This window comes from Taeniopygia guttata, chromosome 2 (assembly GCF_048771995.1).
Source record: "Taeniopygia guttata chromosome 2, bTaeGut7.mat, whole genome shotgun sequence".
Taxonomy (NCBI): domain Eukaryota; kingdom Metazoa; phylum Chordata; class Aves; order Passeriformes; family Estrildidae; genus Taeniopygia; species Taeniopygia guttata.
In genome coordinates, this window is record NC_133026.1 from 143,809,906 (window position 1) to 143,834,803 (window position 24,898).

Genomic DNA, 24,898 nt, shown 5'->3' on the forward strand with positions numbered 1-24,898 from the left:
ACTAGAAAATGTGCGCCTGAAATAGCAAAATGCTATTGAGTTTCCTCTGTGTACCCTATAATAACTTTTTGGAACAAATCTGAAAACAGATCGAACAAAATCAGTGCAAAGATATCACCGGGACTTTTTAGATTTTATTTCATCTTTCAATAGTATGATTAGAAATAAGTGTTATCAATAATTCTGGTCTTATTTTAAATGGTTTAAGAGCATTAGCCTGGCATTTGACTTCATTTTTATCACTCAATTAACTACCAGTGTGATGTTGATGTAGGTGACGGGATCAATGGTGTGGATGGCAGGGGGCTGCAGAGGGCAGCTGTGTTGGGTGTCCTCTCCAGGCATTCCTGGTGGATGTCAAGGCAGCTTCCAACCTTCTTCCACCCAGTGCAAGGGAAGACACCAGGTCCCTCCTGGCCATGGAAGCAGTTCAGACAATAGTGCAAAGAGAAGGTTTATTGCTCTTCTACTGCAGTCAAGTGCAGGGCTCTCTCACATGGACCCTAAATATCCCAGATCCTGGTAATTAGCTACTCTTTAGATCTCCTTTCTTCCCTCTTTTCCCATCTCCTTTTCCCCTCCCTTTACCAATCTCATTCCCTCTCAAAACTCTTTATTGACATGGCAAACCAACCACCTCCCTTGGTTACTTTTTTCATTATACCATTTCATAGGTAGTGTCAGATTTGTATAAAATCACCTGGGGGCTGTCATCCCTTGCAAGCTTGTGTTTCCCAAAAGGTCCCAAATAAAGGCTTTCACTTAATTGTGAAAATGGCCAGACCTCACAGGATCTCCCCATAACCATCCATGAAGTCCAGCCACCCCTATGGTACATTTAATTAGTTTTTGTCACCTTATCATGGCATTACTGTGAGGATGACAGAGGTCTGCATAGGTCACCCAGGGAGTGGAGTCTCCAACTCTGGAGGTATTCCAAAGCCATCTGGACATGGGCCTGGGTCAAATGGCTCAAGGTGACCCTGGTGAAACAGGGAGGGGTTGGATCAGAGGATGTCTGGGGGTCCTTTCCGTGCTGAGCTGGTCCATGATTGTTGAACCTGTCAGTGTCAGGATGTTTTATCCCCTTCTCACAGAGTGTGCCTGAGTGCTGCCAATTGTACGGGCTCTGGGATTCTTTTGTCACCTTCCATCCAAGATAACTTCTGGCACTGTCATTGCAGGGCTGTGTGATTGTACTGGTTGCACACCAGGTTTTCCATTTTCTAAAAGCAGCACAAAGTAACAAAGTAACTACTGAATATTATTTTAATGAATAAATACAAGTGATGACTTAGAAATCTGAAATGCTCCCCATATACATTTAATGGATAAAATGCAGCCACCATAATGTATTGATTGTCAGTAACAGTAATTAGATTGTACAAATGCCTAGAGTTCCTGAGTGTGTTTTGCTTTTTGTTTACCAGCCAAATTACATTCATCCTTTAAGTCCTGAAATATGTTTAAACAGGCTGTGAAATATTTTGATCTCTGAACCTGTCTTGCTAGTGCAAATGACCTTACACAAGAGCTAAAGAGCACATAGATTTGTTCTAAGAGCTGTTTAGAGAGTAAATATATATATATATATATATATATGTATGTATATATATATATATATATGTATATAAAACCTCTCAAATTCTCTATTTGTCCAAACCTTCATTATTCAAATATATGCAAAAATGTAGAAAAGAATATTGGAATGAAACTATCTCAGCTTGACAGCATAGGTTGCAGTATTTTGCACACTCAAACAAGAGTGATTGCTTGGTTTAGAAAGCAATCAAAAGCAGGTTCAAAGGAAAGTACTGGAATTGTCTGCCTGGGGAGGTGGTGGGGACACAATCCCTGGCTGTGTATAAAAAAGGATGTGGCACTCAGTGCCATGGTTTAGTTGAGGTGTTGGGGCATGGATTGGACTGGATGATCTTGAAGGTGTCTTCCAACCTAGTCATTCTGTGAATTCTGTGAAAATGCTATTTGCTCTTTCATGACTTGGGGTACATACGAGAAAAAAAAAAAAAAAAAAAAAAAAAGAAATTTCAGAAAACCCTCTAATCCTTAAGTGATTAGATGGAAAGTGTAATTACTATTTGACATAACTCTCATCAGACAAGAAATTAGGAAAAATCTCTAACATCCACTGTTACTGATTTGTTTCCTTAGTTTAATTATTTTAAAGCTGCTATTAATATAAATATTATACATAAATATGTGGCTGACTTCAGAAGTCAAATTTAAAATATGTCCCTGTACACATAAAAGTTCACACCTTTCCAAGCCAACCTTTGCAGTTAGGCACATTATTATCACATCTTGCTTTTCAATTAAACCCCCCTTTGTTCCCTGTTTATCTGCTTTACTATGAGCAGCTGAGTTACATGTTTGGCTATGCCTGAACTCCCATCTCAGGTGTAAGTAGGAACTGCTTTTCTCAGTGAATTAAGCTTGTTCTTAAATTTGTGACTGTTTTATGACACTGCAGACCATAGCCAGCAAGTGAATTAAATGCTACTTGTAAAGTCAGTGATTTAAATTTTTTCTCCTAAAAGATAAGTATAGAGCCACTATAATCAGGTGTTTCTTGGATGCCAGATGACTTTCTTGAGGTTATTGATGTCTCTCTGACCCATTCTCAATGGCAATGGATAAGTCTATCTTGAGAAGAAAAATGCTCCTTTTTTCAGTGTAGATAGGTTCTGTAAAGAAAGTTTTGTAGAGAATACCAGAGTAAGACTTAATTAAGCTCTTGAGCTGCAGTTAGTTCTTCCCTGTGCAGTCACCTCTGTACAACACTGGGCATTGCCCCTGTGAAGAGTCACCTGCACCACTTGGCTTTTAACTTAGAGTCTCAGTTTGTCCTGCTTGTGGTCCAGTTCTGGTGCACTGGGGACATCCCCAGCATAAGCCATGACTGGGATAGCACCCTTGAGAAGCTCTTTAGAAGAAGAAATGCAGAAGCACTGCTGGTGTTTGGTCACCAGCTTAGCAGATTGTATCTCCCGGCTGTTGAAGGGTGGAAGGACCACAGGATGCTCTGGTTTCTCTCCTAACTCGTCAGTTTGTGGCTTTTTCCTGTTTGTCTTGTATTTAGTCATCATAGTATGTAGATGGCAAGTGAAGGGCACTGTTACGTTTGTTCCCTGTGTATATGAGAGATTGGGATTTCTTCTTTCTGGCACTTGCAAAAGAGGCATTGTCATCCTCAGTTAGGGAGAGGTAGGAAGCGATGCTTTCCCTCAGGCCATAGCTGAGGCAAGAGTCATCCATTGCTGCCAGGGTACTTTTGGTATCTCCAGTCACCTCCAGCCTTTAAAAGAACAAAATTTTGTTATCATTTCAGCTACTTGGACTGAGCCTCTTAGGATAATATTAACAGTTGTTAAACCTAATAATGTTATTTTTGTTGTATAAAAATATTTCTGCCTCATAAATCACCAAGCATTTCTGTCACTTAGCGTTTCTCAAAAAAACACTACAACAGTAATATATAAATATTTTTTGGCACTTGAAAAGAAAGTGTATCATCTATATTCTCTTCTTAATCTGTAGGAAAAATTACCTCAATGCTGCACAAAATTTTCTTGCCTTCATAAGCACGTGAATGTTTTGTGAAGAAGAGTAGTGAAGGGAAATTTACCCTTCAAAAGTAAAAGGTGCTTTTGTTTCCGAGGGTGGTTGTTTCCCCAGCTTCTGAAACCTGACCTACTTTCTCTTGTGGCAGTTGTGATATTAGAAATCTCATGAATTGGGCTGTGTATCGAGAGGATACACAGGAAAGGTTTATTTTTGGATAATGGTTCATTACACCTGTGCTGTTTCCTGGGTGTGTGAAGAAAGGGGAGCCAGTTCTGCCTGCCACGGCTCACCTGTGAGCTCCTGCACATCAGTGGGGATGGAGCAGCAGTGGTGGATGCCCCTGGGCTTTGTGACCCAGCTCTCACTCCTGCCCCTTGGTGAAAGGACTCAGGACTCCCAAAGGGACTGATAGGAGAAATATTGAATGCTAATGATACTTCCTTTCAAAGTTAAAACTTAGATTATCAGTTAGAGAGCTGGACATTCAGTTTTCACGGGTTAGCTTGATGTCAGATTGTCCTTCTCCTGCTTTTAGGAGAAGGAAATAAATAGCTGTGTCTTCTATGTTGCAAGTACAAGAATATACATGGCTGGGAAACAGCCCTGTTGTTTCTGGCAGCCTGTGCTGTATGTGGTACCTGTGAATGTTTCTCCAGCTGAAATTTTTATTCCTCATCACCACAGGAGGAACTGGATTCATCACGGTGTTGTTGTTAGTGCACTGGGTGAGACAGGGTGTTGTAAGGACACAGCAGAGACCATCAGCAACTTCTGAACAGGAAAATGAATACACAGACATTCAATCTTTGCTTACTGTTTTCTTTCCCTGGTGCATGCTCAAATTAACAGTTTTAGACACAGCAACAGCAGTCAAACATTTTGTGTTCTCAGCAAGGACACAGAAACACAGGATTATTTTTTCCTTTCCTCATACCTTTGCATTTTAATTTTTTATTGGATATATTTCATACAAGTGATGAACTGAGACACAGAAAGACAATGTGACTTACTCAAAGACTAGAAGCAATTTTGTGACAGAGCAGAAGAAAATTGAACCTAGTTTTTCTGAGCCCTCACTGAGTTCTGCTTTGCTTCCTATTGTGTCAGCCATGCAAACAGCGTGTAAAAAAGATCAGATTGGATTGTGTGCAGACCTATTCTTCTGTGGAACATGACTGTGGAATGAATTGGGGTTCACATATTACCTTCATCAATGTTTCTGTGCTCTACCCTCTTCTTGCTCCACTAGGAACATCACAAATACTCTTCTGCCCAAGCAGAGAACATCATGGCTAAATGCTGGTGTTCTACAATCTAAGCCTTATTTCAGAGTGAGATTTTGTATCTTCTCATGGTGGGGGAAGGAGGAGGCCTAAATCTAACTATGTCTCCTCTTACACCTATAACTCAAGTAAAAATGTTAGTTGTTACAAGTTCTGGGTTCTGCCGCAGCCCAAATTTTGGTCTTCAATTGTTTCATTCTTTCTAAATGGTGAAAGGTGTCAACTAGCTAGCATGTAAATACACATATATCTTCTGTCCAAATTCTTACTCTCTTGATGTCATTGGACTTGAAAGTTTCATTTGCTTGTTTTGAATGTGAATTACTTTTCTTCTCAGTTTATCAGTGTACTCTTTGGCCATCATACTTTTTCTTTTACCTGTGAAATACTTAGGTATGGTAACGTCACACTTTTAAAATTGCAGAGTACCCATTGCTTGTTAAAGCACAGAACCTATTGTTCTTTTATAACTTTTAGGCAATTAGTTTTTTGCATTTTCCTTCCTCATTTTAGAACATTCTCATTATGATGCATAGTAACTGCAACCACTTAATTGTGTTGTCAAGTTACCTTTCTGACAGAGGTTAAATTGCCATAAATCTGGAAAATTGTCATTGAAAAAGTGTCACCACTGGACTGATATTAGTAACAGTGACAGCTGACTCTGCAGTTGAGCTAACAGCTTGAGCCTCTTGATATAAGCTCTGCTGATAAATTCCTGCCATGCACTTCTGCTAAAGCGATAGGGAAGAAACTTACAATGTTATTGAAAATTTTCTACTGCAGATATGGTTGTGTGCTGTAGTGGTTCTTTAAGCAAATGTGAATAGAAACCTGGTGTTGCATGCCCTGAAGCTATCTGCATGCCTAAATGGCAAATAAATGAATGGCAGACATCTTTATGTTGGCAAACATAGCCAGGAGTTGCAATCTGTCTCTGGAACCTACATCTACAGGTACATGGCTTCTCTACAGCTGAACATTTTTTATGCTCACACTTTGACATTAGGTGTGCTCTGAGAGGGTCTGGGCATCCCTGACCTGTGCTGACCTCCAAAGAGCATTTGGAAGTTCTTTAGGGAACCCCTAGACCCTGGTGTTTGGCTCAAACAATGTTATTGACGTGGCTGTACAATATCCTACAAAACACCAATACAGACAGAGCCTATCTAGCCTTATTTAGCTGAGTTTTTGTATTGATTTCAGTTATACTGTTAAGGGCAGCATATTTTTTTTTAGGATGAAAAATGAAGTAAAATGTATAAACCAAAACTTTTTCCATTGCTTCTTCTGTGGCAGTATTTGCAAGTCTTGGACATAAGCAAAACTTCTCGTTCTGCACCTTTGATAGATAGTTTTACATTTACCAGTGGAATATATGTTTTTTCTGCACTTATTTTTACCTGAGTAGTGATTGACAAGATCTTCAAGGCACTGGAAGGTTTGTCGTGGAGAGATGTAATACCAGTTATTCGGGAGGCGGAAGATCCTGTAATGTTTCACTTGCCTGTGCCTCACTGACAAGGAATATAACCCTGGAGAGAGAGAACAGCTAATTACACCAAAGTTGGGCTGGTTTGGTATCTGTAGCAGAACAGAGTATCTGTAACATATGGTGCCATTACTCAAAACATCTCAGAAACAGATGAGAAAACCTGAGTGGCCATCTTATGTATCTTATTATACTTTATAGATATACATAAATATAATAAAGGGTATAACATGACCCAAAATTTTGTTGAATTTAATTTCAACCAAATTAAATTCAACCAAATTTCAGGTCTGCTTTCCTTTATTATTGCTGGCATGGGATCTTTTGAAATGGCATAAAGGAAATAGGCCTTTACAGAGTTTGCCCTCCACTGAATAGGGAGATCAGACTCATAGGCTGGTACTCTTCTGTAGACAGCTTTGAGTAATGTAGTAGCTGAAACCTGGTAATGCAGTCATGGCAGGAGATGGTCACTTGGATTTTTCTGTCTGTTTAGAATTGTTCTGCAGCATTTATTGGCAAGGACTAAATGCCAATCTTAAATTTCTTTGAATTTAGTATAGCTATTAAGAAAGTAATTGGCCTGTGGTATGCAAGAGGTCAGAAGAGATGATGTATTATTCTCTTTTATCTGAAGGATCATGATATTAGAATGTGTTCTGGTGCTTCAGAAAAGGAACACAGCACTTTGCACATGGGAGATTTGTTCAGCCTGGAGAAGAGCAGACTGAGGGGAGACTTTATTGCTTATTGTGTTCAACTTCCTCACAAGGGGCAGCAGAGGGGCAGACACTGATCTCTTGTCACTGGTGACCAGTGGCAGGACCAAGGGAATGGCCTGAAGTTATGTCAGTGGAGGTTTAGGTTGAATAGCAGGAAAAGGTTCTTCACACAGAGAGATTTTGGGCCCTGGAAGACACTCCCCGGGGGAGTGGTCACAGCACCAGCCCAACAGAGTTCAAGAAGGGTTTGGACCATGCTCTCAGGCACATGGTAGCATTCTTGGAGTGGTCCTGTGCAGGTTCAGGGGCTGGACTCGGTGATCCCTGTAAGTCCCTTCCAAGTCAGGACATTCTATGATTCTGATTTATGTCCCCATTGGAGAAAATAAAAGTATAAAGTTGGTACAGTATAATTCCCATGTAGCAAAAGAAAGAAAATAAAATTGAAGGCCAGTAATTTTTAAAAATAAATAAAAGACATCCCTCATTTATATAATAAACACCCTTGTCTGCCACCCCCTCTTCTTGGTGTTCATTTTACACCTTCTTGAATCAATCTTTTGTGGACAAAGGCAAAGCTGTGACTGTTCCTTCACTGAAAGTCCCACTGCCTCATAAAGTTTGCATGCAACCAAAGTAAATAATAGTGTTTAAACAACTGTGTCTTTTTTGTGCTGATGCCTGTGGAACTTTCCATGGCCATCAATACCCTGTTTCCAGTAGGTGACTGGTAAGGGCTGGCACACTGCACTGGGTGCCTTCACCCTCCCATTATACACCTTTTCTAGGTTTGGACTGACCCATATGAAGCAGGACAGAGAGTGAATTAAAGAGCTGTATAGGTCACCCTATGAACTGTAAATGCCTGAGATCAACAGGGAGGAAATCTGTATTGTCTCACCTTTCCTAGTTTCACTCTCTCTGATCATGAAGGAGCCGACCTTGGTGTTGGGTAGCTGAAGAAGTTCCTCTGCTTTTTCTCTTCCCAGACCTTCAAATAACCAGCTGTGAAGCAGGAAAAAACAAATTCTGAAATCTGGACACCAGTGAAACAGTGAGCAGCATGTGGCTGTGAAAGTGCTGCATTAGCCAGGAAAAGTGACTGCAAAAATAACACTGTGGCTTTCTATAGTTATTCTCTCATCTATATTCAGGCATATTTCCCCAGTTTCTGGAGAAGATTTTGCTGGTTTTCAGTTCCATTAACCTTTGTGAGGTTAAGAGAAGAGTAATAAGGTTTGGACTTACTTTGGAAAACAAAACATTTGGAGCTGCTTTGATCTGTATTGCTGGGGACACATTCATGTGGTACATTGACAACATCTGTGGCATTAGTTAAATCTCTCTTTTTCGTTTAAACCACTTTAGTTAACCCAAAATTGTATCATAAATAAACTCCATATAAGTTAAAATTATTTTACTTCTTCTAGGGAATGGTCCAAGCATTTAAGTTAATGGGCTTTGTGGATAAGGGAAAGTGGAATTAGACCTACTAATTTTCACCATAACTTGGTGCAGCGCCGTGTCTTGCCACAGCCAGTGTCTCATTGTGTCAGTGTCTCAAGCGCATGCACCTGGGCTTGTTCAGCTCTTCTAGAGTTATGGAATGGATTGGAATGGAAGAATAGAATAGGAGTAGAATAGAATAGAATAGGAGTAGATTAGAATTCTATTTTAAAGTTGTTCTCATGTGTTTGATCCAGTCTGCTGTCACTGAAGTTTCAGACAGTAGCTTCCATTACCCCACATCTGTGTCCTGCCTTTGGGAAAGCATTGCTGTTTCAGGAGGATGCAAAAGCATGTTAAAATTGAAGCACTTGCTTCAATTTTTGGCAATTTTCAATTTTACAGTGACATTTACAGTTCATTTCCTTAAAATTAAACAGGTATTAAAACATTTGCCAGAAAGCTTTTAAGTCTGTGCTTTAATGGGAATTTTTTTTTGTTTGTTTTTTTGTTGTTTGGTTTTTTTCCCTGAGTGGTGTCTATGGCAACAAGAAATGTCTGAAATTTCCATAGTTCATCCAGTGAGAAAGTTTACATTCTTGAATGACTTATTAGCATTTCTATTTGCTCTTTTTGGCTTGTTTTCCATAAGAAAAGCTAGCCAAAATTTTACTCTATGTAAATATTAAAAATCCATTCTAAATTGGCTCTCTTCATCAATGTCTTTAAGTTAGAGATCAGTCCATGCAACAGATGCATATTAAATATCTTGTATGCAATTTGAGGTGGTTTTGGCTCTTTCCAGCATTTAAAAGAAGGATTTTCCTTTTCACTTAGTCTAAATTTATATGTGGATTTGAGGTTCTCAGTTTTCAAAAGATGTATTTGAGACTGTCAATAAATAAGATTTCTGTCTTCCAACTCACTATTATTTGGACTATGACTCAGAGTAATCAGGGGAGGATATGTAAAAATGTGGTGATGAAAGGTTAGAAAAATGCATTTACTTACCCATGATAAACCTTTGCTACATATTTTCCTGGAATATAATTTTCTCGACCTGTTGTAAGGGAATGGACTCTCCACCAGCCTCCTTCACTGTGTGAAAGCAGGAGAAAGGATATTTTCAGATGTATTTTCAGAATTTCTCATCAATTGGAAGTTAGTGAAGCTACACAGATTAGCCTGCAACCTTCTGTGTGTGCTTCTGAAATGATGTATTCAGAAAGGAACCCTGTATGGTTTCATTTAGAGTAGTTCCATTTCTAAACCTACTTGAGAATTAAATGTGGACACAGAAATAAGCTACTTTGTTCCATTTAAATTACGTAAGTAATAAAATATTTTTCTGCAGCTGAAAGAAGAAGGATAAATACTCAGTGGTTAAACCATGCTGTGCTCTGCCTTCCCACAGCTAGATTTATACTGCTGTCCCAGATATTCAGTTTACAGCTGAGTGTGTTGTGTCTGGACAGCCCTGTAACACCAGGGCAGAGGATCTGGGAAATGGAGCCTGTCTGCTTGGGGACAGGCTGTCAGTCCAACTGAACCTGTTTGTGGTTTGCTCCTTCCCTTGTCTTCCACGAGCTGCAGACCAGACTCCAATAAAATAGACCTTGCAGCTGAAGCTGCAGGATATGTATTTCCCCCAGTATATCTTAAGTTATTGTGATCCTGAATTCTGGCTTTTACTCTTGAATCGCTTCATAAATAAAGGGAACCAAGAATTTTCACAGGGATGCTGCAGAGCTTTAGATGTAGTGCAAGCATCCTCATGACTGATGGGTTCTTTGCACCTTCACTTTAAGAGTTTGAATCCAAGGAACTGTGTCTTGTGTTTGAATGCTCATTTTGTGGATGTTCATATAAATGCTCCCAAAGTAATGTGCACACTGCAGGTCAGAGTCTCAGTGTGTGTCAGAACAGCTGAGTTGAAATCACTTAGGTTAAATGTCATGAGTTATAGCTTCTGGTACCATGGTCCAGAATGTCTGTGCTGAGGGAAAAAGGGGAAGTAAAGTTTTTGGTTTGGTTTTCCAGATAAAATGAATTTATCTATAAGAAGTTTAGGTTATTTTGGTCCTTTCCCCCCCAGAACTGTCCTAGACAGAACCAAGAATTGCAATAAGGAAAAAAACCTCAAAAACTGAGAGATTTGTTGTCTCTCTCCCTCCAAATTTTAATATTACTAACCCTGAAAAATCCCTGTGATGATTTAAAATCCCAAAGCAGCACATCTCTCCTGAGGCAGGAGCTACAGAAGTTATGTATATTGGGGCAAATCTTGGAGGACATTTGGTTTGACTACTGCCAGCCAAATGCAGTTCATCTGGTAATGAAAAGTGCCTGGCCAGTGTGGGGAATGAGAAATTATGCCAGTACTGTTTATATAAATTTGCCAACCCAGAGCAGTCACAAATATCTGTGAGGAATTGCATTTCCTGTGGAGGCTCCATATGTCCTGTTCCTGGCAGGATTGTGGGGCTGATTGCCACTACACATCATTATATTGGTAGAAGGCTAAAAAGCTGCTGCTGTAAAAGAACTGAAAAGCTGCTGCTTGTGCTGACTCCTCTATGGTGACTCGTCATCACTTGTGCTCTGGTCACACAATGCTACTCTTCTTTTTTGCTGTCTTTTACTTCTTTGAATGATTTCAGAAAAAGAATTGCAGCTTATGAGCAGGAAGAGGCTGCAGGCAAACAATTCCCACTGGCATCAGCAGGTACCCCAGCAGGGGAGAACAGGTCCTTCATCAGGACACTGTGGTTTGCATAGAGTGTTGGACTGTCTTGTTATCTGTGAACAAGCTCATGGTTCAAAATAATAAGAGGAAAATTCCCATCAAGGCTTCCTTTGGATCTAATTTATCCATCAGGAAAAGCCCTTGCTCACTGCATAACAGACAAACACGTCAAAAACTTCTGCTGCCAAAACCTATTCTTTCAGAAGTTGTTCCTGCAGTAGATTATATTTTGCAGCACATGTGTACATATAATATGCCACACATATAGTTCCCACTGATGTGGGCATAGGCAGTCCTGTGGTGTGTGAGGGCTTGTAGCTGATGAAATCTGAGTGAGGCTTTAAGCTGGAATTTCCAAGTGAAACATTTGTTGTACCAGGTCATTAATGTTCTGCTAACTGCAGCAAGGTTTACACTACTAGAAGCTAGTAGAGAAGAATCCCCCTGGTTTAGAGGAGCTCTCCATCAGCAGAAAATTTATCTGGTGGTATTGTCTGAGTCTTGAGACCCCTAGGTTCAGAGAGGAAGAGAAAGCACTGTGTCAGCAGAACATTAATGCAGCCATTCTGGGCCAGACCAAAGGTCCACTGGGGCCTGTGTCTTGTGAGTGACAAAGGCCACTGCAGGTCATGGTGGCCTGGAGAAGTGTCTGAGGATTCATCAGTCATCCATGATGCTTCTCTGGAGTACTTCTCTCCTCCAACCATTTGACTATCTGGTTGAGATTTTTTAAAAATTATTTTAGAAGTCCTCCAAGGATTCCTCTGCTATCAATGTATCTGGTCTCCCATTTAATCCATCTGCTTGACCAGCTGCAAAAATGAAATGTTTCATTTCATTTTGAGCAGTGCAAATAGTGGTTGTGGGGTCAGGAAACTTCCAGGTCACTGTGTGCTGATACAAGCTGTACCTAGAAGAACATCAGGGCTGCCTGCTTCCATTTTTTGTACACATGCTCATTCTTTTGTCTGGCAATACTGCACTATGGTTAAGGTCAGTCTGAACGAGTGCTCTGAAGCCTACTTACTTCTGGGGCTCTTAAATTTTTTGAGTGGAACTGACTGAGGACTCTCTCTTTTTTTCCTCACTAAGAAAATGCAGAATTGATTAAAAACAGGAAAAGAAACACCCCCCCCCCCCATACACACACACACTTTTTAAAAGTTTTTTTTTTCAATTGCCTTAAATTGGAATGAAATCCTAAGACTTAATTATAATGGAGTTGTTACATTAAAAAAGGGTGAGAGAGGAAATGACAGACACACTTGACATAAAGAAATTCACTGTGATTTTCCTTTTCTTTGCGGTTCAAACTATTTTGGCTCTTACTCTGTTTTCTATTACATTTGGGGAATACTTATAATCAGTTTTCAAGGCAGAATTGTTCTGAGTCTTATTTTAGAATAGAGTCTGAATCTAGCTTGAGAAACCTAAGATAAATCTATAGATCAAAGGACAATATGTAATCCCAAACCCTTAAACTACATGGAAATTTACACTGTGCCTAAGCATCCTTCCTTGAAAATTCTGAACTCAGTTCATCTTGCTGAACTGCATCCATTTTGGGCCAGGTGCCTAAAACAGAGCTTTGCTTCACTCACTAATAAAACCTAATTTAAAAAGAAATTTATCAACTTACTCTGATAGCACACGTAGTTTTTCCCCTACATGAAATATAGGTTGGCTTATGTCTGCTGAAGGATAGTCATAGAGAACAGCAAGGAAGTCACTCTCCTGACCTGTGAAAGAAGAAAGAAAAGGTCACTTAAAACAAAGGTAGTGCTCTGAGACAAAAATGGATTTTTCTTTAAGTATGATAGATTTTATGTAGTAGATCAAATGGGGGGAAAAATATCTCTGAAATGTCACTTAATAAAAATAATGAGCTAAAGAAAACCTACAGATTTATAAGAGGACTTTGAAGATACTAGAAATGAAAAGTCATGTGGTTAATTGTAACCAGCTAAATTTAGACCACTTTTTCTAGCAATTACCATATTTAAAGGACATATTTAGTGTGAAACTAAAAAATTAGTAAGTATTTATAGTATTAGGAAGTAACCCAGTTTGCTTAATGCCACTGTCTCTAATTGCCTCCAGCTACAGTTTTGTAGCATTAGATTTAAGAAAAGGAAGATGCATGTTGAATTGTTTCATAATTTTACACCACTGATACTTTTCAGTGGTAGTTTAGATCAAGGTCAGTGAGAGTGTGGCCATTTTTGTCCGTTTACATCACTTTTTAAAGGAGCTTGATGATCATCCAGTGCACTTGGTTCTCACCATTGCATGGAGACTGTGCAAGAGCTTTGGTGAAAGAAAACAGGCACAGGGGTGCTTAAGTTGAAACCATTGCACAATGGCAACTTGCAGAGCTGAGGTCAGTAAAGAGATGAGAAGACCTTTTACATCAGCTGGGATGAATCTGGGACTTGCACCCTGTGTAGGAAATGCTGAGTCTTCTGGGTTCCTGAAGGATAGAGCCCTTTACACAAGACTGGGGCTATCAAACATGAAATGCTCCTCATCCTGCTGGAATCTGTGGTGGCAGTAACTGCTGACAGCTGGGAGGCTCAGAAATGTGTCATGCTGGCTGTTTTGAGCTCTTTGTCACAAGTCCTGGCAAGAGGGATTGTGCCATATACTGCCTGTGTTTCTCCTGGAAGCAGTTCCTCCCCTCTGCACATCTCAGTACCCTCCACGATCTCACAGGGAGACAGAACTTCCCTCTGCCCCCACCAGGATCAGCACCCTGATCCTTAGGAACACCATCTAGCACTACATTTGCAGAGGTTGTTTGATCTTCAATACTTCCCATTTTGTGCAGCCCAACATGTGCAAATATGGGTGTGAATTCAGGGTAGGAAAGGAAGAAATTAGATAGATAGAAACACTTCTGTATCTTGTTAGTTTTTTTCTCATTTAATGTAGATTTGTTGCCAGCTTCTCTTTAAGGAAGACAGCTTTTGAGGGAAACCTAGGTGCAACCTGAATGAATGCTCTGTGTTTTTAGCTATGTGTCTCAGGGCCTTAGAAACAACTCACGGAGATAACAGTAAAAGTCTGAAGGAAATACGAATAAAAGAAACACAACAGGTTGCCCAGGGAAGTTGTGGATGCCCCATCCCTGGAAGTGTTCAGGGCCAGGCTGGATGGGGTCTGAGCAACCTGATCTAGTGGATGGCATCCCTGCCCACGGCAGTGAGAATGGGATTAGATGATCTTTAAGATCCCTTCCAACCTAAACCATTCTAAGATTATTTTGAGAATGTGTTTAATATTGATACGGCAATGATTTTCTTAGTTGATTAGTCACTGAATTAAACAGGACCAGTCCAGTACAGCCAACCACTGTGATTAGTCTAATATAACTTATTACACACTTAGTTGAACCCTGTTGAAGAAATTCTGTGCTAAGCCTTTGATAGCTTTGTTGTTCTGCACAGAAAATCTAGTGGCACCTTCCTGTCTAAGAAGCTACTTAGTACCTGAGGTTAATAACACCTAAGCACTAGCACTGAGTCTTTTTTGACAAAATCTTTATCCAAAACTACTAGAAAAAATACAGGCTAGAAGGTGCATTTTAAAAATAGCAAAATGAGAGTAAAATACCATCACTTAATTTCTCTTAATTTCTCTTAAGTTGCAGGTTATAAAACATAATGTAATGTTACATTAAATATAATTATTTTTACCTTAATGCTTTTAGCAATGCTTTAAAAAAAATATGCTCTTTATTTATAAATGTTCTGCTTCCATAGTGAAAGAGTGGAAAACAAATGCTTTTCTGCTCTCCTCCTTGTGCACCATAATTTGCATTTCATTATGCACTGTGGGGAAGGTGAGTTTTTGTCTACTCTAGCAAGACCTGTGTTACTTTGCTTACACTTTCATAATTATACTAATTTTTGTTTCCATTTTGCATGTAATTTGTAGTTCTGAAAAGGAAGGAATATATCAGAGTGTTATCTTCCACATCCATGGAAATGTTATGTCTTAAACTGCATATAGTTACATAAAAGTGTAAGGAAACGAGTGAGCCCCCTCCTTCTACTCTTCATTTTGATTGGTATTTAAGTCAAACCTCACTGGGTTTTTTGGTCATGCAAAATACCCCACCACACTGTACAACATTTCACAGAACCCATACCAGCTCCTTACAAACAAAAAAGCCTGGAAACAAGAATGAAACAAATTACATGCTTTCTCCACACCTAAATTTCACAGTGATCTAATAGATTTGATCTGGTGAGCTCCCCACACTTTCAAGATGTTAAAAAAAAAAAAAAAAAAAAAAGATTTGCCTGAGTTTGTCTAACACAAACTCTCCTCCACAGGGCAAGTGTATGTCATATGTGGAGTGGAACAACCCAAAAGTTAGAGTGGAAAGATCGAAGCAAAATCATTTCCACTACAGCAGGTGTTAATTCTGGGTGGTTTCTTTAGGAGTAGGAAATGAATATGAAATACATGCTAATTTTAGTTGTCTTCACACCCACATGTTCTTGCAAAATGTGAGACTGAATATTGTAACCTTCAAATTAGTCATTGGAAATGGACTATGAAGCATTAATAGAGAGTAGGAAGTGCATAGGCAGAGCATCCAGATCCAGCTCATTGCCCTCAAAAATCTGCTGTGCTGGGCACTGACATGGTCCATGTCTGGAGTGGGAATGAACCCTTTGGAGCTCAGCTCCATGCATCATCCAGCTTTACTGGCCAGCAGAAATATTATGATTATGGCATGGGTGCACCAGAGAGAGTGAAGGAAGGCACTCATCTGGAAAAATGTGCAGCACCACAAGGTGTGGCTGCAGAGTCTCACACCTTGGTACCCAAGCTAGATCTCAACCAGCCAGCTTGGGAACTGAGAACTGTGCAGGTGCAGCCCAAAAGGGTTAACCCTTGATTCAGGGTCCCAAAGGAGGACAGAGACATGCCTGATGACCTTTTGCTGTACTGCTTACTCTGTCATGAGTCCCGGGGTTGTGCCAGGAATGCCTGTGCAGTGTGCAGGCAGAAGGGGTGCAGTTATCTTTGGGGTCCAAATGCCTCCTTGGGAAATCAGCTTATACACTGTTCCCTTTGACAGGACCAAGACTGGCACACGGGTGCTGAGGAAAGCACAAGGTTTTGCTTTCAGTGCAAATATCAGGCAGCACAAGGGGCTCATAGGGGTCTAATGAACACTGCAGACCGAGTCTGCAGATTGCATTTATCTATTTTCTTCCCCCTTTTTGTTGGAAAATCTTTCATTATTTCCCTTCTATTTCAGTCCTTCATTTTATTCAGTCTCCCTGAAATAAGCCAGTGTCAAACCTACTTCTAATAATTATTTCAACTATTGAAAGTCCATGGATTGGATCCTCCACCTCAGTTAAATCAAGTCTGTTCCTGGCCTGGTGAAAATCTTTTGTTTTGTGATGTGATTTGGAGTTTGATCTGCTCAGGAAGGCAAACAGATACAAACTCACTGGATGAACCCAAACACACACTTTGGTACCAGGTTCATTTTTAGAAGTCTTTTCATTGGATTTAGATGACTACTGATGTTTGTATTCCCAACTTTCATCAGCAAAATCTAAGTCATTATTAAAGGTCTGACCCAGGCTAAGAGGTGGATGGATCCAAAGAGCTATTCAGGCTGATAAATCCTAGAATCAAGGAATAGTTTGAGTTGGAAAGGACCTTTAAAGGTCATCTAGTCCAACACTCTCAAATGAGTGGGGACATCTTCAACTGGATCAAGTTGTTCAGAGCGCCGACCACCCTGAGCTTGAAAGTTCCTAGAGATGTGGCATCTACAACCTCCGTGGGCAACCTGATCTAGTATTGCACCACTCCCATTATGATTTTTCCCCTTTATATCTAGTCTAAATCTACCCTATCTTAACTTAAAACCATTATCCTTTGTTGTTTCACAACAAGCCCTACTGAAAAGTCCATCCCCATCTTTCCTATAAGCCTTATTTAAGTATTGAGAACTGCAACAAGGTCTCCCTGGAGCCTTCTCTTCTCCAGGCTGAATAATCCCTACTCTCTCAGCTTTTCTCATAGGAGAGGTGTTCCATCACTGATAATTTTTGTGACAGCCCCCATGTCTTTGGATGATCAAACATGGGTATCTGGTGCAATTTCATCTGTGAGAATGTATGAAACATCCCTACAGCCTTGGCAGGTGCCTCTGCAACTACAGGAGATTTGTTCTCTCCCCAGGTGGTAGCAGGAGGTCAGGTGAGACTAACAACATCCCTTTCTGAATGTGCTGGATGGGTAGGAAAGTTGAAGTAGATTGAGTCCTGAATTCCCAAATAGATATTTCCCCCTTGTAGCCACTGTGCTATCAATGTTTGCAGTGCTACTTTTTAGGTGTATCTTATATTTCCATCACAGAAAGGGTTGCAGTTGTTTCTAGCCCTGCTAAATCCTGACTTTCAGCATGCACAGGACAAACTTGGTCACAGCCACGGCCTGCTCATCAGCAAGGTCCTGCTTTGAGTGAATGCATGTCTCTGTTTTGGTGTTCATATGTGGTATTTTTGTCAGTAGTTGTTGGGAATATCAGCATAAGGCACTTTTCTTCACCAGAAAGATAAAAAATAGAAATTTGCTGAGTAGTTTTTGGTCTCTGCTATGTTAGGACCTATGGCTGCAAGACTGCCCATCTCAGTGAGTTCCTAACCATATTAAGAGCGGGCTGGGTTTCCTTGCAGCAAAAATCAAACCAGACTGATTTCCTATCCTTATAAAAATGAGTAGCCCAATCAGAAAATCTTTGATGGAAAAAATTCCAAATTACAACAAAACAAAACACAAACAAACAAATCTACTTAAAAAGCCCACCCCAAACCCAAAGGAAAAAAAAGAAAAAACTGCTTTCTCCTCTTCACCTTTGGGGAGTGTTTTCTTGCAGCTCTTGTGCAGCTGCCTGTGTTAGTGCACCAGGAGGGCTGAGGCACTACTGGTTCTCCACCCACTCACTCACAGTTTGTAGTAGCTGATCACCAAATCCCTCTTCCTTTCCCCCTCCAATGCATGACCTCTACCAGCCTACAGAAGTGGCAGGGAGGGATTTGCAACCTGATTTATTCATATGTGGATGCAGAGGGCAGATGTGTTATATTCTTCTTTGGCAGCTTGCCTTGTGGCACTTGTATTCCTCTCTAGCCTTTATGGATAAATCTGGTGACAGGTTGGCTGTGCGCTACTTTTAATGCAATTATCTGACAGTGGATGGACATAAGGTTCAATGCAATACATCATTAAAACTTTTAACCTTAAATGAAGGAACCCCAAATTTCAAGTATAAATTTGTATAAAATATCACATGCAATTATGTCAAAACACAGCATTTCTGGTTTCTGAAGTAGTGTTTCAGTGCTTTCTGATTTGGAAGGAACGTCTTTCAAGGAGCACCAGCAAATAATACGTTTAACATTTGGGGTTTTTAATTAACATGCTTCTTGGAAAATGAGCTAAAACGTAGCTAAATATAAGCCCTGTCTGGTGGGTGCCCTCCTTCTCCCACAGCAGCCAGGCACTTGCTGCTCCTGTCAGGCGGGTGAGGAGCGACACATGGCTGAGTCTGTCGTGTATCATGAGCGTCTTTTTCTCTGGAAAGGAATGAAATGAGTGCTTACCCATTTGGCTCGGCGTGTTTGTTTCCTCAGAAGCTCTTGGAGTTTTCACAGTATTTCCCATTGTGCTTGCTAATTCCGTCAAAGTTCTTCGGAGCTAAATCAAAGCAGACATTGAAATTTAACATCACAATAACACCTGCTGTGCCAACAGATGAGAAATGACCTAGTTTGGGCGTCTCCAATTTCGTACAGTTTTGCTTTTGAGAACTCTGGTGTCAAATTCATGCAAGAGTTTTACATACTTGCTAAACTCTCACCACTTTTGTGCTTTTATCAGGGGAATAGCAGAAAACCACAGCTAGGGAAGTTGCTCAGAAGAACATGATGTAGTAAAAGTTTCCATTACCAGTACCTCAGCTCAATAGGAAGTAGCAGCAGAGCTGTGCCCAAATGGGCATTTCATATACAAAATGTTTTTTCAGCATTTGGGGCTCTGAGGCTACAAAGGATCTAATTAGACTGACGTCCCTGGCAGTAGGGACATCCCTGGTTTTCAGCACTGTGTGTATATTATGTTGGTTTACTACCGAACACAAAGAACACAGCTTGGTAGGTTTGGGGTTCTTTCTGATGTAATTGTGCCGTCAGAAAATGTGGACAATTATTTTAAGTAATACCTTGCCTAAAAAAATGTTTGATTTCAAATCAGTCCTCCTGCATAAACCCAGCACTGCAAATTCTTCAGATACCTGTCTTAAAAAGTTTTGGTAGGTGTACAAGAAACAGTATCAGACAATTGTGGAACTAAATAATGTTAGAGGAGCAGTTCCTTCTCATAGCTTTGCTGCAGCCATCCTAATTCTCTCTGACAGAGGACAGAGAGATAAATATTTGGAAAGTGGAAGGTGTATCATGCTATGCTATATTTCAGAGGCAGAAGACAAAAAGCTATATCTATTTAAAAACTGTTCATTAAAGCAAAATAACACCACCAGCTGATGGGTAATTATTTTTTAAAAATTTATTTCTGTCTATTGCCCTGTGAAAATTATAACAGGAGCTCTAACAACATTGTATGAGTATTCTGCATCTTGTGGCCTTTTCTACCTTAAACATTTCAAAGATAATTACTGACTTTAGTGTGCTGCTCTTCACTTACACATGCTAGAGCCTGATGAGGTTCAGTCAGCTGGAAAGACATCCAACTTGAGAAGTAGAACCACTAACATCAACAAGAAAGTATTTTATTGCTAATTGTCTTTTGGAATAAGATTGGCAGAATTTCAGTATGTTGATTAATACTGTCGTTTTTTAATGCCTTGCAGACAGTTTAGATAGACATCCTATAGAATAAAATGCCATTTAAAGGAAAGAAAATTAATCCCTTACCAAATGCAAGGAGCTCAGTGCTAGAACAGATGGTAGTGCACAGTTTGACTTCACCTCATCTGCTTTCCAAGCTTCTTAGTGCTGTTCCAAAAGGCTCTTTGCTAGAATTCTCTATTTCACTGGCCAAATGGAATATAACCCCTTCGCTTTATGCACACCAAACTGGCTTGTGGCACATCTGGAGGGTGCAGCTGTGCCAGTGTCTTTCTGACAAGCATCTGAAACTTACTTTCACAAGAACAAAAATGTGTTGCCTGATAGGAGACCTCTAGAAGCTGAATAAAACAGCACGCTTAAATTTAAACAAACTATTTGGGTATTCACGTTTTAAAAATAGGTCTCTTTATAGAAAACAAAACTGAAAATCTTTCTCCATGTAAATGCACCTAAATTTCTAAACCTGAAACCAGAATTCACTTTGTCAGGCAATGTCTGCTTTCAAGATCATAATTTTCTGATCTAATTATAAGCATTTTTTCTGCAAAACCCAATTTTAAGTTTTTGAACATTTTTCTTATTTATATCCCATAAAGAAAAAGAGGTAAACCCATAGGAGTAGTGCAGCCAGTATTTTGGCTACAGATATTATAGATGTCCATGGCTCATCTTCAAATTAGCCAGAAAAATTTCCTGGGCACAGCAATAGAGAGCTCAACAGGGCTGAAAATGTCAGCCAGGAGAGTGAGATAAATACCTGGGCTGATAATCTCTGCTGAGCTCTGTGCTCTGGTAGATCCATTTTTGTAATGTTATTTAAAAGGGGAGCTCAAATCTTGCTCAGTGTATAGAATCTAAGCTGCAGCTACCGAAAATGTTATCCAATTACAGGTAGATGGCAAGAATGACAGCATAAACATCTGATGTCTATCTATAATTTTGACACATGCAATTGATATTTAGATGAGAATTGCTTGAATTTTTTTTCCCAAAAGTCTGGGGAGTGGGGGGGAGGGAAAAAGAGTCCTACCCCTAAGTACTATTTTATGCTGAGTTTTGTTATTTGAGGGCTCGGAGAGCAAGTCATCCTAGAAGTGTCAGGCTAGTGACCAGTGGCCTTTTTCCTGCTCCTAATTTCAGGTGTGCCTGAGTCTCTTTGTAAAGTGATCTGTAGTATTTGTGAGTGGTGGAAAGGCTTCTGAAAATTTTACTTCAGCCTTTCAATCTTTCTAAAATCATGGCACGTTTCACCAAGGAACTTGCATTGTTCTGATGGTGTTTAAGGATCTAAACTCTAAATGCTGCTTTAGAAATACCTGAAGTGTTTCTGCAGGGTTGCTTATACATCGTTTGCAAGTAAACCATGGAGGGATTAAATACTGGACAACAGGTAAGTTCCTACTTTGTATTTTTGCAGAGCACAGCCTGGTTCCCTTCTGCCATGCCAGGCATTGCTGTTCTCAAAGACCTCTGAAGGCCTCTCATCAGGGCATAACGTGCAGCTCCGTGCTGCTGCCTTAGATGTGGAGTAATGTGGCTTGTGGAAAATGAAATGTTGTGAAGAACTTTCAGTACAGAGAAGAGCAGTGACGTCTCGGGCTTTGCCGTCATTAACGGGGCACTTTGCACTTTCTCATTGCATTTTCCGTGCTCTTTTACTGTCACTACCATTGGTAGCATAAAGTCCTGAATGGGACAGAGAGTTCAAGATGCTCTCCAGATTCATGGCAGACTGCTCAGTAAAAATAAAACTATGAAAAGCTCGGACCCTTGCTGTTAATTCACTTAACCAAAGTGGCTAAAAGGAAAATGAGACATCAGATTTTACTTCCAAAGCCACTTATCATTATGCACATGGATAGGGTAAAGGTTCCTACAGTCCAGTCAAAGGTCATGGAGTGAATGTTCTGAGGTATAACTCAACCATCAGATATTGAAAATGGGACATGGAAGTTTTGTTTGAAATAGGGCAGGCAAAAAATGTTTCTATTTGTTTGCTGGCAATGGCATATCACTTTTTTTCTAGAGTAAGATTGTACAAACTAGTATCACTGTTTCGAGAGTAAGAATGTACAAATTAGTCATATTTCTAAAATAATGGTGTGCTTTACTCTCAAGTGAGTGATAGAACTTGATGGCTTAAGTAGCTTGTGCTTGTGTTATTGTCAGCACAATACAAATCCGTTCCATTGCTGCATTATAAATTCTTTTGTGGTTTTCTGAAATTTTGAGACACTCTGCAAAACTAGACTTACTGGAAGCTTTAAAGATGTCATGAGCCAATTCTTTTCATTGAAATTTATAGAAGAACATTAACAGTTTTATAGATTATAATCTTTTGAAATTACAAATTTGGTACAGGCACTGCATCTCACTTGATCTTATTGAATCATAGAATAATTTGGATTGGAAGGGACACTTAAAGGCCACCTAGTCCAACCATCCCTCCATGGACAGGGACATTTGCAATTAGATCAGGTTGCTCAGAGCCCTGTCCAGCCTGGCTTTGAATGTTTACAAGGATGGGACATCTAACACCTCTCTGGGCAACATGGGTTTCACCCCACTCATTGTAAAAACTTTGTTCCTTATATCTAAACTTGATGACAGAGTTTGGAATGCAAGTAGAAGTGCCATCCTTCCTTCACAGGAGCAGATAATTATGCCAGATCCAAGGAAAATAATTCACTGAGGGTGATGTAGAAAGAGCTAGCAAGAAATGATATATTCTAAACTCACTGTGTCTTATCTACCCCAAGCCCGCTGGGCTGCTGGGAACCAAAATCTACCTGCAGCTCTCCTGATCACCAGCCACCTCCTCAGGCTTGCATGAAAATTTGGTTTTAACTATTAAGATCACATTTGCAGTGTTCCAAGGACTGATCCTTCCTCCTCTCCCCTTTCCACTTGTGCACATGGTGTCAAGGAAGGGTGGTCATAGGGCTGTTTGCACACACAACTGTCAGGGCTTAGGGATCTATGCTGCCAAAAGGAATGTGGGGAAACATCCATGGTTCCAAACCTGCTTTGTGTCCTATTTACCAGAACTCGCAGCAGATATGAATTCTTCACCTGTCAAGACTGGAATCCCACTGACCTACATTGTGTGACCCCAAAACCTGTGGTACAATTTTCCCCTTCCGTTCCTGTGTGCAGCACATGTAGCAATAACTTCCTCTCACGGAATTTGTTCTCTGAGAAAACGTGCTTCTGCAGCAGTTAAATAGCATGGAACATACGAAACTCTGCTACTTGGTGAGGACTTTGAAAAAGTTATATTTCATATGATTGAGAAATAGTTAATATAAAGAAATGAAAGTATTAAGGAATAAAAAGGCAAGGGAAGCACTTGAATAAATCCCTCCTACAATGAATACTGTAGACTAGTAAAATTAGAGCATTTATCATTCCTGAGATACTATACCATATTTTATTTTTGTTTCCTGATATTCACATCTATATTGCCAAGGTCTTACAATTTAATTTTCAATAAAGTTCACAGGTGATGTCTGAATCTCATTTAGCTTGAAAATGAAAGCATTGGCATCCTGCTATTTTTCATGTGTGGAAATAAAAAGCAAAACAACTTAGATTTCAGAAACTGCATATTTTTTGGTGGATTTCCCTTAATTTATCATTAATCAAAATGAACATCAAGCTTTGAGGCAGTTGTACCTTTGCACTTAGAAAGAATAACATAATACTCTTATTAAAGAAATTCAGAGATGCATGCACAACACAGAAATACCACATTATCCACACTTCTAACACTTTGAATAAAAAGCCCATTAATCTGTGGGCTCATATTTTGGCTATAGTGAAATGCAGCTTGCTTCAGCATAAAGTCATAAGCATCTATCTCTTGCTCTTAGGTTTCAGTAGAAATACTCCTTGTCCTGTCTATCTTTAGTATCACTCCTTATGAAAAGGATCAAGGCAGACTCTTCTATTTCTGCCTTTGGTGGCACTTGAAATCCCCGGTCTGAATACTGTCATTGTTAATGAAATAGAACACCCTTGTATATAAATAAAATTGAAACATTTGGTCTTGTACGCAGCTAATGTAAAATATATCACAGCAGTGATTACCTTTAAATTCTAGGCATGGCATTCCAGGTTGCAGAATTTCAGATAAAAGCCGTAGTCATAGTACTGCTCACGCTGCCAGCAAGGTTTAGCTGATCAAGTCGAGGAGCAGCCGGTCGAATGAGAGTGTTGTGAAGTTCACGCTGTCATGTAGAGCAGCATTTGCCAAACAGGCCACATACTTCCTCTCTGAGAAATAAGGAAGGCTCAAAGTGTTTGCAACAGATGAGGTTGCTGTTGCAAGTCACTACTGAAGGCACATTTTATCTATGGGCTGAGAAAAACAGGGAGGTTTTCAATGTATTGCATCAGGGCTGGTTTCAGCAGATATAAAAAATGAGGGAAATAACTCAGTTTATATTACTTACACAAAAAGGGTTTATTTTCTTTTCTTATTCTTCTGAATTTATTTATCCAGTAATGCTCATTTCCCAACTGTTTTCTTTTATGCAGTTTTGCTATTTTTTTCCTGACAGACAGGAAGAGGCACAAAACATTTTTTTTCTCTTTATTGAGTCTGAATAGGAATGCAGCCTTTGCTTTATGCTTCAGTCTGCACCCCAAAATACCTCTCTCTGGAAATAATTGAAGCTTAAGATCAGCCATGAAGAAATATGGATTGAAAGCCAGTC

General features: G+C 39.8%; 2 protein-coding genes across 2 annotated transcripts in view; one reads left to right on the forward strand and one right to left on the reverse strand.

The window, feature by feature from the left end:
- The window catches only part of TG (thyroglobulin), a 154,895-nt gene that overhangs the window by 92,369 nt on the left and 37,628 nt on the right, over positions 1 to 24,898 (forward strand). The window lies entirely within an intron of this gene.
- Positions 1,256 to 24,669, reverse strand: SLA (Src like adaptor). Its single transcript, XM_002189549.7, has 8 exons — positions 24,270 to 24,669; positions 18,915 to 19,008; positions 12,914 to 13,013; positions 9,540 to 9,626; positions 7,984 to 8,087; positions 6,272 to 6,403; positions 4,224 to 4,356; positions 1,256 to 3,316 (listed from the first exon to the last, which is right to left on the reverse strand). The coding sequence occupies exons 2-8, from the start codon at positions 18,973 to 18,975 to the stop codon at positions 3,097 to 3,099; spliced, it is 837 nt and encodes a 278-aa protein (XP_002189585.4). The 5' UTR covers positions 18,976 to 19,008; positions 24,270 to 24,669; the 3' UTR covers positions 1,256 to 3,096.